General features: G+C 33.5%; 1 protein-coding gene across 4 annotated transcripts in view; it reads left to right on the forward strand.

Annotated features, from left to right (window-relative positions):
* LOC120347128 (uncharacterized) overlaps window positions 1–13,920 on the forward strand; it is a 28,510-nt gene that overhangs the window by 9,469 nt on the left and 5,121 nt on the right. For 2 of the 4 annotated variants that reach the window (XM_039416983.2, XM_039416984.2), the window contains exons 9-24: window positions 80–241; window positions 1,616–1,725; window positions 2,260–2,350; window positions 2,925–2,957; window positions 4,339–4,367; window positions 5,370–5,461; window positions 6,239–6,350; window positions 6,573–6,743; window positions 7,251–7,367; window positions 7,865–7,970; window positions 8,573–8,711; window positions 9,129–9,244; window positions 9,806–10,013; window positions 10,958–11,059; window positions 11,588–11,747; window positions 12,839–12,913. In XM_039416983.2, the coding sequence (XP_039272917.2) occupies window positions 80–241; window positions 1,616–1,725; window positions 2,260–2,350; window positions 2,925–2,957; window positions 4,339–4,367; window positions 5,370–5,461; window positions 6,239–6,350; window positions 6,573–6,743; window positions 7,251–7,367; window positions 7,865–7,970; window positions 8,573–8,711; window positions 9,129–9,244; window positions 9,806–10,013; window positions 10,958–11,059; window positions 11,588–11,747; window positions 12,839–12,913 (1,823 nt within the window). The remainder of the gene's footprint in view (window positions 1–79; window positions 242–1,615; window positions 1,726–2,259; window positions 2,351–2,924; window positions 2,958–4,338; window positions 4,368–5,369; window positions 5,462–6,238; window positions 6,351–6,572; window positions 6,744–7,250; window positions 7,368–7,864; window positions 7,971–8,572; window positions 8,712–9,128; window positions 9,245–9,805; window positions 10,014–10,957; window positions 11,060–11,587; window positions 11,748–12,838; window positions 12,914–13,920) is intronic. The other 2 variants (XM_039416986.2, XM_039416985.2) reach the window with 2 other exon arrangements.

Raw genomic sequence — 13,920 nt, forward strand, 5'->3', positions numbered from 1 at the left:
CCAACTAGGAGTACTTCTGTCGTGTTGTGAACATGGCCCATATTTTCCATGTTAAAATGAAGTTTCATATATTTATCAGCTAATATTGAGGCAAGAACAGCAGAAGAATTGCAAACTCCGCTACATTTTGCTGCTCGGAATGACGCCGTCGATGCTTGTAAAATCCTTGTTAAACTTGGAGCAAAAGTTGAAACTTATGACTATCGACGAAGGACACCACTTCATACAGCTGCAGAACTAGGTTTGTAGGTTGTATAACATTTTGGGAGACCAATTTTCAAATTAACAACACTATACTTTTCTGTATTGTGTGCAATATGAATCCGAAATAATATACTTTCAAAAATTGTCAAATTGCATTTAAATAAATCAATATAACAGTGATGAACTGTGTTTTTTTATCTGTTTTCTATTGAAATTCCAAATAGAAATTGGTAGAAATTTATCTGATGGTTTTTTTCAGTCATCTAACTTGACTTCTAGAAACAATACTTACCTAATTAATTTATTATCTATGACAGTGGTTCTCATCGGTGGTTCGTACCCCCACAACGAAAATATTTAGGGAGAGGAAGACTTTTTATTTTAAATTTTGCAATTATGAGTTGTAAACAAATTCGAAAATGTATACCTTTGATGCTCTGGTTTGCAAAATTTAGCTAATTAATGGCAATCCTATACACTAGAACAGCGTTTCCCAAACTGTGTCCCAAACTGTGAGCATCTTCCGTGTGTTCCGTGGAAAAGGGATCAAAATTCCTACTAAATTTGCCATGGCCATGTCGGGATTTAGGAGTTGTCGCCCGACGGGCGACCATTCAGTGTTGTGTTTTTGCGACGCATTTGGCAACTCACCACGGCGCACAGGGACCGCGCCCCTTGGGAACCGCTGCATAACACTTTTCTTTATCAACTTTACCCTTTCGTTTTTTGGTGTTCCCCGAGGCGAGATAAAAAGCGTAAGTGTTCCGTGACCAAAAAAAGTTTGGGAAACGCTGCACTAAAATACAGAGTGACACAATTTAATGCATAAGAATATAGGATAGGATTTACATATTTATTTCACGAGAGAAGAGTCGATAAGAGGGCTGAGTCATATAGTGAACCACGGCCTCATACAGTTACCAATCCATGTCGGGTATAGGATTAGTTAGAAAGGTATTTGTTTGGAATGCATGAACTTGATAGTGGAGGAATTTTACGTAATTTATGCAATCCTCTCGCACATGATTATCTCCCACAGGATTCGAACCTGTAAACCCACCCAGGGTAATCAGATGTGCGGTAGCGAGTGTATTCCCTCCTAACGCTCAGCACGATGTGCCACACTGCTGAGCCAAAATGTTTGTTTTCTTCAAAGGAAAATTAATGTTATCATTTATTCAAGTTCAATAGCATATTTTCCAATGTTTCCGTGTTTTTTCCAATCTTATCGATACAAAGATAAATTTCTGGCAGATAAATTCTCATATCCTCCTCATTTGAAGCAATTTCTGTGTGCAGTTCTTCGCAAGGTTGGGAACCGCTGGTTTACGATATATCAGAATCCATGTATGAATCAGTCTTTCTCAAGATAGTTTTATAAAATCCGATTTTTCAATTTATTTTTTGTTAGATCGCAGTGAGACAGCTAGATGGTTGGTGGAAAATGGAGCAAATGTTGGAGTTACCGATGATTCTGGTTTGTCTTGCATGACGCACATGATAACAAAGATGGGGCCAGTGGTGAGTTGCTGTGAATGTTTTAAATATCAGAAGTTTATATTAGGGTATTGCATTGATTTTGAAACTTCTGGACTCCTAGCCATCATAGAGTTAATTTAATGGTTTGCTCGATAAGTGTCAGAGCAATCACCACTTGATTATATTGGTTATATTGATACATCCTTGATTATACTCACTCGGCAATATGGTGCATCATGCTGAGCGTTAGAAATACGCTTGGTACTGCATTTTTGATTACCCTGCGTGCATTCACAGGTTCGAATCCTGTGAGAATAATTACGTGCGAGAGCGTTGCGGGACTCCCCCCTCCTTGCAGGGTGGTTCTAGTTTTTATTCTAGAGGTTTGACAATTAGGAGTTTGAAATATTGACTCCCAACTCTAAAGAATTCTATACTTTCGGTTCCAACCCCCGATAGTTCGAAACTTTAGTTTAATATCTTTGTCATGATTAGAATTTTTATAATGTACGTCTCAGCAAAGTAAAAATTCAGTTTTGTCAAATCTCATACTCTTGTTCTTCATTTATTTGACAGGCAAGAGATGCATTGGACACATTTCATAAAATGGATAGAACAAATAGAAGACAATATTTTCATCTGAATTTGCTGGAGCATGATATAACAGGTAAAATTCTAGATTATCATCGTTCATCTCACACGCAATGTCATTAAATTTTGCAATTTGTAGAGTCACACCGTGTGTGATAGATGTTGTCCTTCACAGTTGCAATTAACTATACCATGTTATTATCATACATGTAATAAACTTAGTTATACATGATACTTTTGAGCCATTATTAATTAAATTCAATTTATAATGTATTAGTACAATTTTAATCAAAGTTTAATAAATTCGAACCATGCCCAGGCAAAAATATTAATTTCTTTTTGAAATGCAGCAGAAGCAAACAAAACATTTGGAAATGCTCCAAAAAATAGTACGAATAACTAAATTACCATTGTTGTTAGTATTTCAGCATATCTTTGGTGATCTGACTACTCTAAGATCCATTATTTACTTTGACTTTTTTGTTACCTCATCATATATAATCTCTGACAAAAGTAAGTAACAGTTAACCAAGTATTTGAAGAAATTAAAACGTGTACCACCAATATCATTTCTTGTTTCATACCTTTATTGAATTTTGTCTTTCAGTCAATATATTATACCTTATTTAGTTTTTGTTATATTTTGTAAGACGATAAGCGCAATACAAGATCCAAAGAACAAGGTATGCTGCAAACGAATGACAATATATGTAACCATTACTGCTTTTATACTAAAGTAGTTCTAGACTAACATAGTATTGTCTAAAATGAAATAATTAACAATCAACATTGCTTCTATAGAAATTATATATGACTAACCAATACTACCTATATGGTAACCATGCAAGATGCTCTGATAATGCTTGCATCAGGCTCATATTATTCAAGCATGTTCTAGTTTATTACTACAGAATTGGACATTATATATTTGGATATCTTTGTCATGAAGTTATCTCGGTATATACATATTTTGGCTGAGTAAAAATTTGAAGTTTGAATTGAACTCACGACTCTGAGGAGTTGAGAATATGATCTTGGCTACATAGCCTAGAGATGCATTGTCTTGGTTGTGGAGGAAGTTTCTGATAAGATGCATCACAACCAAAAGAATTACTGATAGAACATAGCAGAAGGCCAATCATGAAATAAATTCTATATTGTAGTTTGTAGCTTCATATGGCAATAATTGAAAATTGTATATTTTCGATAAATTTAACATTAGCTTCAACGAAACAAAATTTTCTGTGCTTGATTGCTGTATAATCATAATTTCATTTATGCTAACTTCTATGTTGGTATTGTTTATTACCCCTTTTCTCTAAAGTGTCTCAAATTTCAATATCTCCAAATAATTTTTTAATCTATCTACCATGAATAAGTATATTAATATTTTCTTAGTACGTTAAATAATTCCACTGGTAATTCAACTTGGGTTTAAAACCATTTGAAAAAATATCGTTGGATCTGGGGTTGTAATGAGAACTTTATGCAAAACTGATTCCTAGTATACACTTTTAAAATGGTATTGGTAATTTCACCTGTCAGTTGAAGATACGAGAGACTACTATCACTTATCTGTGCCTTTAAGTTGGTGAATTTGTATGTTTATTTTGTATCTCAATTGTAGTCAATCCTATGAGCCAACACTCAAAATAGCATTATTTTGCTATGAGCCTAATTCAGTATATTATAGTTTTACAGTTTGTTGCATGAATATAATTTATAATCCCTAGTTTGGTTTAATTCAGCATTTTTATTTGCATCTGCATATTCACTTTTTTATTTAGTCATTGATGTTTATTTTTATGATAGGTCAATAATCAAATGGTAATTTCCAAAGGTTTTGGAAAGGATCTCTAGTACGATCACTTGACACAAGATTCTAACCTGCAATAAAATTAATTTTCAATTGATGATTATGGTTATTTTATTTCTTTAGATTAAGTTAATTTTTCATGTTGCATTTGGTTGCTAATTTTTTATGTTACCCCTTTTCTATCAATTACATCAATTAAATATTGCGCTAAATTTATTGAATATAATATTATAATGACTTCTTTTTAGGTATTCACGGGAGCCTTGCTAAAACCCCGGTAAGAATTTTATTTGTATATTTATGCTGTCAAGATATGATATGATGTTGGATAAAGTTTTTAATATTTGACCTGGGGAATATAGATGGTTTTAACTATGAATTATGTTCATGGTCTATTTACCAATCTAGAATAGTGTCTTCTAACGTGTGGGTCGCGACCCACACTTGGTTTACCTGAAAATCTTCATTTTGTATTTGTATTTAATATCGGACTTTTGCTTGATAATATTTGTACATCAATTCTCTATAACTTCCTTATCAATGGAATATCAGAATAACTTTAGAGATACGGTATTTCTGGAATGGATCTTGAAATTGAAAGATTTCTACACAGTCATATGGTGTCTGAAACACATGCTATTGATAATCTCAACACGAAATTCATTTCCAACTGTTTGCTTTTGGTATCACGGTTCTAGTATTTTCATAGTTTAGACTGGGGTGGTCCAAGGTTGTCGGCTCCGCGGGCCGCAAATTTATTTTTTCATTGTTCGCGGGCCACAATAGTGCTAGGAATAGTTAAACAGTGCAATACAAAACAAACACTTTTATTGTGCAAACACATAGTTATCAGACATAGCCATCACAGGATAATAGAATTCGCATTCGATTTTTAGTTTTCTATGATGCCTATATTGTTAGCATATATTCCGACCAAAAAGATAGAAAGCCAGATAATAATTTAGACTGCCAAGCACATCATTTAACTCTGCTGTTTGCCTCAGCTAGCCATAGCACTAGTTAATTCAGTGACGTTAGTGATGCAACAATATGTCAAAAGATTTTTCTGATCAATTTGATTACGAAACACGAAATGCGATTTATTGGTTATACTCCGAATGTGACGCGGGCCACAGATAATGAAAAGGCGTTCACAGGGTTTGGACTACCCTGGTTTAGACATAGGGAATATACAAAACAACAAAAGTATTTAATTTCTGATTTTTGAATCTTAAGCAAGAGATTGAATATGGTAATTATAATATTTAATTTGTTTCAGCTGCAAGTTATAGTCAGTTACAAACAACTAGATATTATTATGCATCCGGTCATTTTGAAAATGCTTGAATTGAAATGGAACAAGTTTGGAAGGTAGGCTATGGAATTTATTTAATACGTTACATGTATGCATAAAATAAACTTTAAAACAGAGCTGCGGAATCGGGGATCATTATGCGAGCTTCGCTTCGTTTAATTGACGGTTAGGAATGCTTTGTCAACTTAATTTTCCTGAGTTTCTGTAGATAATTTTGACTTTGATTTTATTGCCATGAAAAGTCTGAAATTACAACTCTGGGAAATGGGGCCGACCATGGGAAGTTTGAAAATACAAATCTGTCTTGAATGAGACTTGCCAAACCTAGACTCTGACTCCACATTCTGATTTTGAATATACAAGATTCTATAAGTTGTTTCCAACATTTTCATTTTTTAAAACCTTGAGATGTACTTTTAAAATTGAAGATAAAAAAATGAAATTTCACATTTAGGTATTTGTATTCGCATGCCAGATGTCATTAAACTTTAAGAAATAGCTTTAAAAAGTACTGGCTCACCTGAAGAAAGAAATTGAATACATTAGGCCAGTTCTTCTGAGCATTTTTTGGCTTCCAATCACCTTCATGACTTTTATATTACTTTTTATTGATTCAGAAATGCAAGACCCGTTTTCACCCCCTAAATACTGTTAATATGAATATACATTTCTTTGGAGGCTTTTTAAGGCTATAAGCTAACGTCGAAATATAGCAGGGGACTATTATGCATAAAATAGAAATAAGTTCATTTTGGCTTTTCTTACGATTTTCTATGTCAGCATAGTTTGGATTTAACATTCAAAAAAATCATCTTAATTATGTATTTTTTCAGGATGGGCGCAATCAAATTGACTTGTCTTAATTTACTCTACATATCATTATGGACAGCTCTCGCTGTTGGTGTTCCATGGCAAACAAGATATTTATATATTCTTCCTGGATTGGTAAATTATCGTATTTGAAGTTTAGTAAATTTTAATCAAGACCAGATAGAATTGTTCCCTTTAGCATCAACTTCTAACTTATTAAGCAATTATTCAAAATAAACTAAGCTACAATTCATATGCCTCCTTATATTCAAAAGAAATGAGATATCAGTAGTGTGCAACACTCTCAATGTTGAATATAATTTTTTTTAATTTAAATTTATTCTTGATTATTTACAGGATGTTTGGAGAATTGTTATCTGGATATTAGCTTTTGGAATGACATTGTATTATATTGGAATTGAAATTAATGAAATAATAACATCAAGACGACGGTTCCATAAATGGAAAGAATGGAGAGTTAATCATATTAATAAAGATATGAGATATACACATCCAAAGTGGCCAGAGGTATGTTTTTTTTTATGCAAAATGCACTGGTTGTCAGGTGGCGCAATGTTATTTACATAGCAGGATGAATGCTAATTCAATTCAAATCTTCTGAAAAGCTAAACGATCGATACATTTGAATCCTGTGGGTATAATTATGTCAGAAGGATTGCTGGACTTTATACCATCTGCTGGGTGACTCACGTAACTGCTGCTCGTAACTTGAAATTTTGGAGTGAAAAATTTTCTAATTCAAAAAGTTGGAGTTAGAGCCAAGATTAACTTGAAATATCCATTTTAATTGCCCAAAGTCGAATGGCGGACTAGAGTCAAAATTTTGTTCTGTCTGGTTCCTGTATGGCTCAGAATCGGATGGAACATATTTATGACTCTTCTTTTCACCTTTGAATCATTCATATATTTAACACAATAAAGCGTTATTCTTAACATTATTTGACAAGTTTTATGCATATCCAAGTGTAAAGGCAAGCGGCAAAATATTTTCATGATGCAATATTCATTTTTCAGGAAAGGAATTATCTTGAAAGAGAGATTGATACACTTGATGATATGTTACCATCATATTTCCAAGATTTCTGGAATTTTTTTGATTGGACTGTTTACTTTCTAAATTTTGCAGTCCTGGTAAGATCTTTCAATATTACAATTATCAGTTACCGGTACATAATAATATACCAGTTCTAACATCATTTAGGTGTAAGTTGTGTTCGATGTTCATACGAAGAATTATTTTAAAACTATAATATCTTCTAGTGGGAATGGACGATAAATTTAAAAAAGACATGGTCAACAGTTAGTGGGATTCCACTTCCAGCATCCCATACCTGGCATGGACTAGTAACAAACAAGAGGTCATGGTTTGCCATATGATTATGCCATCTCAATGCTTTCTCTCCCTGAGATAAATATGAACATCCTATTCTTCTGCCATTCATATTCTATAGAATTATTTTTCAACAATTCCCATTGTATAAAATAGCTGTCTGTTCTTTATTTGCTCATATCAGAATAAAATACTTACCGGTATGTAATATAATTACTTATAAAATGAGAATAATAACAAACAATCGGATTTGTACATTTTTTTTAAATTCCTTGACGACCGTTCTTTGTTATTCCAGGTCACTCATGTATTAAACATCCTAGTATACAATGCTAACAATCGTCCTCCACCTTGCTGTGGTGAAAGTGGTTGTGATATTACTGCTGAACAGATTCGAAATGGAAGTAAGTTTTATTGGGAGTTATCTCTGAATTGTTCTTTCTTGTATTGTTGACCAATCGTCTTGACCAATGCCTTACTTTTTTCATTCTGCATTAAATATGATATCATATTTATTTTTACTAAAAGAAGCCAAAAACTGATAGAACATTTGAAACCTTGACATATCATACAATTACCAGTTAATGCAAGGCATTAGTGTAAGGCAGTGGTTTTCAACCTTCATGGGGGAACGGAACCGGAACCAATCGAGGTGTGGCTCGGCGGTGTGGCGCATCGTGCTAAGCGTTAGGCATACGCTCGCCACTGCATCTCTGATTACCCTTCATGGGTTCGCGGGTTCAAATCCCATGTTGCTGGACCCCTCGCCACCGTAGGGTGGTTCACGTAACCGCTCGTCGGTTACGGCTTCCTCCACCATCAAGTCCATGCTTCCGAAAACAAATAACTGGCTAACTAATCCCATACCCGACCTGGACTGGTAATCGGACGAGAGGCCGTGGTTCGCCATATGATTAAGCCGTCTTATCGGCTTTCCTCTCCCCCATAGGCAATACCACATGGTTTTGTTATTTTTCAATTTTCAAGCTATATTTTATTCTTAAAGGTTTAACTGATAAGGGATCATGTGCACTTCCTAATGCATATGTTAACAATGCTTGTCTGAGTGTCTGGGTCAACAGAATATTTGTCTTGAACATTATCATGATGTGGCTGAGACTGATGAAAAATATGAGATCTTTCAGGTACCGTAATTATGTTGGTATTTTTTTAATGAAATTGGTAATAAATGACTTTTGATAAATTTGATGAAAACGCACTCAAATGAAATTTTTTGGGTGCTCCAGAAGTAGCAATATGGAGGTATCTGATTTTGTTCGCCTACTTTACATCAAGTTGTGTACAGGGACTGACGTCTAATTCACTTCGCTAACACAGACAGACCCCCAACTAGTATTAAAACTAATATAAAAAAGAAAAATCGGAATAAAATTATGGCCTAACCCTAATCTGATACACATATTACGAGAGTACCATTTTTTGAAGCTCGCCAGGTGGCGCATCGTGCTAAGTTCTAGGAATACGCTTGTGACTACCCTGCGTGTGTTCGCAGATTTTTTGGTATTTTTTTATTTTATATTGAAACTTTTTATGTTTTACAGAACTCTTGGACCGTTTGTAGTAATGTTGGGCAAGATATTCTATGACATTCTACGCTTCCTATTCTTATATTTTGAATTTTATATTCCCTACGCTTGTGCGTTTTGGATGATATTTGGTAAGCTATCTTACTCTGTTAACTTATGAATGCCTAGAACATTTAGTTCCCTATAAACTGGAAGCTGTTTCAGGGTAATTAAATATGCGGTTTTGTGAAATTTGGCTTTTCAGAAAATTGGTCCGAAAATTGCTCTGTACAAGCAGCCACTGGTATCTCATGATACTTACCGGTAAGGATACTTATTTTGGAAATGCTGAAATTTTTCCGGTTCAGCATTGCCTACCCAATTTATTACACTATGGGTGAGGCGAGGGCGTGACATTTGAACCTGAGCTGTGTAATCTCGGATGCTTACACAGAACTGAGCTTTTAACCGCTAGGCCTCATTAGGTAATAAGTCAAGAATTATATCAATCAAGTCAGTAAAAAGTCAAGAAGTCAGAATATATTTCAAATCTACTTTCAAAATGTGATGTATGAGTGTATTTCTGTTAAAAGTTTCATGACACGTATATATATTTGAGCATTGCTCTCTTGTTGTAGTTACACTTTCAAAGAAAAGAATTGTATTCTTCACAAACCACACTTAAATTCATGAAATGATACACTGTATTACAGGAGATGAACCAAGCATACAAAGCATGAGCACTGTGGATCAAATGTTATTTTCATTGTATCGAATCACATTGGTTGATGAATATGAATATGATCAAATGCATGCCTATGATGTTGTCATGACCTATATATTATGTGGAACATTCCTTGGTATCAGTGCCATCTTATGCATCAATTTATTTATTGCACTGTTGTCTGATACTTTTCAAAGGTAATTGCATTGAATCCAATAATTTTTTTTTTACAAATTTTAAGTTGAACCACAGTTTTTACATTTAGTTAGTATGAATACCATTCAGGGACGTTGGAAATAATTTACTATCGACTCTGACTACGAGATGAAAAAAATATTGACTCTCGACAGATTTGAAAATTTTTTTGACTCCAACCCCAGCTACAATCTATCAATTGGTTCCGCGGTGTGCAGCATTGTGCTAAGCGTTAGGAATACCCTCGCCACTGCATCTCTGATTACCGTCCGTGGGTTCACAGTTTCAAATTCCATGCCGAGATAGTTATATGCGAGAGGATTGCTGGACTCCTTGCCGTCGTAGGGTGTTTCACATAACCGCTGGTCGCTTACAGCTTCTTCCACCATCAAGTCCATGCTTCTATAACAAATTACAGCCTAACTAAATATGTAGTTTCTAGCCTATGTAAATCGTATCCTATCTTATCAAGGAAATCAAATTTCGACAATGAATTTCAACTTTGGCATATGCAAGTCTCATTTAGTAGAATGTTAGGAACGCTTGGTCAACATACTTTTTTGTTTGAGTAGAAAAGTTTGCTTTGTTTATCCCCATAAAAACTTTTGGCACCTATTTCTTTCTCTGGGAATGGCAGCATTTCGACTGCGGCTCGACCCTGACCCCAATGAAAACATGCCAAACTCAGCAGCCCTGTAATTCATATTTGAGTATAATTTTGATAATTACCTATGTCCAGAGCTTTTAATTTTTAATAGAATTCAAAACTAATACAATTCACTCAATCCTTGGTGCTATTATTACTAATTTTAGTTTAATTTTTTTAGAAAAAGTACATAATATAGGATATTTGGAATCAAAAATGAAGAACAAAATAGCATTTTAGCTTATGCAGTATTTTGATTATAAATATTTCGTACTGTTAATCGCTATGTACCTTTTTTAGAGTATATGACAATGCGAACGCCAATGCAGTAATGCAACAAGCAATTCAAATTCTGTCAATTGAGGAAAACTTGAGTCATGGACAAAAGGAAAGATTCAGGAGGTCGGTTTGTGTATTATTCAATATTGAATGATTCAAATTATTATTTAAAATATGATAATCTATCTATTCATAGGAGACTGCACTGCTCGGCAGAACGTTGCATCGTGCTAAGCATTAGGAATACGCTTGCCGTTGCACCTCTGATCACCCTGCAAGGGTTCGCAGGTTCAAAACTGGCGGGGGATAATTATGTGCGAGATGATTGCTGGGCTTCGATTGGTTATGGCTTTCTCAACCTCCAAGTTCATGCATCTGAAAACAAATAACTAGCTAACTAATCCCCATATCCAACATGGACTGGTAACCTGGATGAGAGGCTGTGGTGTGCAATATTATTAAGCTGTCTTATTGACTTTCCTCACCTCGGGATAAATATGAAAATCCTATCCTATCCTTCTCGCAATGAACTTAGCTGTGCTTATAACCGGAACACTGACGATATACTAGTAACATGGACCAATCGTGATTTGAAATTTTGTTTGAAAATAAATTATCACAGAGGTATTAAAACGATTCCTTTTTTTTTAGTTTCATTCAAAAGAAATGCAGTCCATTAGAAGAATATTATGACGATGATTTAACGACATCCCAGGAAGATAATCTGAAGAAAGTTACTTTTCAAATCAAAGATCAAATGGAAGAAGTAATTGAACATTTAAGACTTGATGAAAAAGAAAGACAAGATCTGGTAAATATAATAATTATTGATCATAAAACACATTCAGAATGTTTATAATTATTTAGATGAGGTGTTCAGCCCTTTGCCACGAACAAGGCTCAGTATTAACAGTTGATGGTATGAGAGAGCTACCCTATTTTTTAAAAATATTTTTAATTTGATATTGCCCAACCTCTTTACTGTATCCTCTAATTCGATTGTAAACAGATATTACCCGTGGACCTAATAATAGCTCGGAGAGCGATTCTTGCTCCATACAAACTTGCATGAAAAATTTGTTGCGCACTGGTTCCAAATTACTTACTCCTTACTTATTATTATTCTTCTTACTTATTATTACCGTAAGGTATATTGGATTTTAGTAAAGTCATGACAAATATTAGTTTTGTGTTGTATCATATTTTCTTCCCCTAAGAAAGTACAGGGTGTTCATACAGTCATTTAATTAGTCAACAATTAATTTACAGTCAACTAATGATCGGAATATAAAGATGAAGTAAAGGAATTTTGGTACTTTCATAGTGTGTGTGTACCAGGTTAGGGTTAGGTCATAATTTTATTACGATTTTTCTCATTTTAGTTCTATTACAAATTCGGGGACTGCCTGTGTTAGCCATGTGAATATACCCCTGCTCATAAGTTTCAGTCCTTTTACACAGCTTGATTTGAAATAAACGAACAAAATTAGTTACCTCCATATTGGTACACACACTGAATTTCAATAAAACAATCCCGGTTGAGATATATTGAGAAATGACTTTATACAAAATTTTGAATGTAACAGGACTTTATGAATTCTCTATATCAGATAACCATTAATGAAGCATATCCTTGTATCTAATTGCAAGGTATATTTCCAAGTATAAGGCATGGCAAATTGTGGTACACAGTTTTCGTTAGGCTGCTACCATACTGGTTTATCTATATTCCTCTGCCTTAGATTATGAAGCAAGGTTTATGGACGTTAAAAACTATTTTAGTTATGTTTTTAACAGGTGTTCAACGATTCAAAGCAAAATCAATAATACATAAAAACAATAATATCAAAATTTGTTTTCTAAATATTGTAGTTTTTGTTGAAAAGTTGATTTTTTGACTAGGAGAATCATCTTCATGCTGATATTTTGTCTTCAACTGACCATGTAATACAAAATCTGAGACCACGAAGTCGAATGGTATATTGTTGTCCAACTTGATACTAACATATCACATGTTTGCTCTTGTTATCTCAATGCAATCATTTACTAAACAATTTATGGATATTTTTTTCTGAACAGTCGGCAAACTTGATTTTTGCTTCAAAATTACTTTTTTATTTCAGCGATGCAGTAAAATATAAAATAAGTTTTATTCTCTAAAATTTGATTTGAATTATGATTTTACTCTGAGAATAGCAAATTTTACAGCCAAATAACAGTGATTTTAATTTGAGTTCTGAATTGAATTTGAATCGTTCGAACATACACCATAATTCTATCTGATTCAATACTTTTATTTTGATACTAGTTAAAAATTTATATTGATTTAATAGTTATACGGCTATTTATGGATATTCAATGGTTCATGTTCGGGATAAATATAAATTTTGGGCTTGGTGTATGCGTGTGATGTGGTCTCATTTTATTAACCTCTACATTTTTGTATTATAATGCTTTCATACTCATTCATTCTAGCAACTAACACATTTTTTCAACTTTAGAAAATTTGATTAATATCTTATGCTTGACGGTTGCCCCATTTACTAATTACTAGAAACAATCCATCACACACTGATTTTAGTTCTCAGAGTATGTAGGTGTGAATAGTATATGGCAGGGGTGCAAAAAATGATGATTTTTTGTCTCCCAGAAATATCTAAAAATCAAGTAGAAATTCTATAAATACCAAATTACTAGTAAGTAAGATGGTACCTTTTTATCAATGATAGGCTTTAAAATTTTAAGATTTCATTTCAGATTGGATAAAACTGTTTTGATTTATTTGACAGATAATTGTTGGCTTTTAATTTTATACCTGGTTTGAATTGCAAATTAAAACTAATACAAATTAAAAATATATTTTATATTATGATTCTGACTATAAGATCTTACTTGATAACTGTCACCTATAGATTATAGGGTCGCCTTGATTTACTTTAACATATTTTTTTGTTTAACTCAAATAAAATTAATTTTTAATTTTC

This window comes from Styela clava, chromosome 11 (genome assembly GCF_964204865.1).
Source record: "Styela clava chromosome 11, kaStyClav1.hap1.2, whole genome shotgun sequence".
NCBI classification, from domain to species: domain Eukaryota; kingdom Metazoa; phylum Chordata; class Ascidiacea; order Stolidobranchia; family Styelidae; genus Styela; species Styela clava.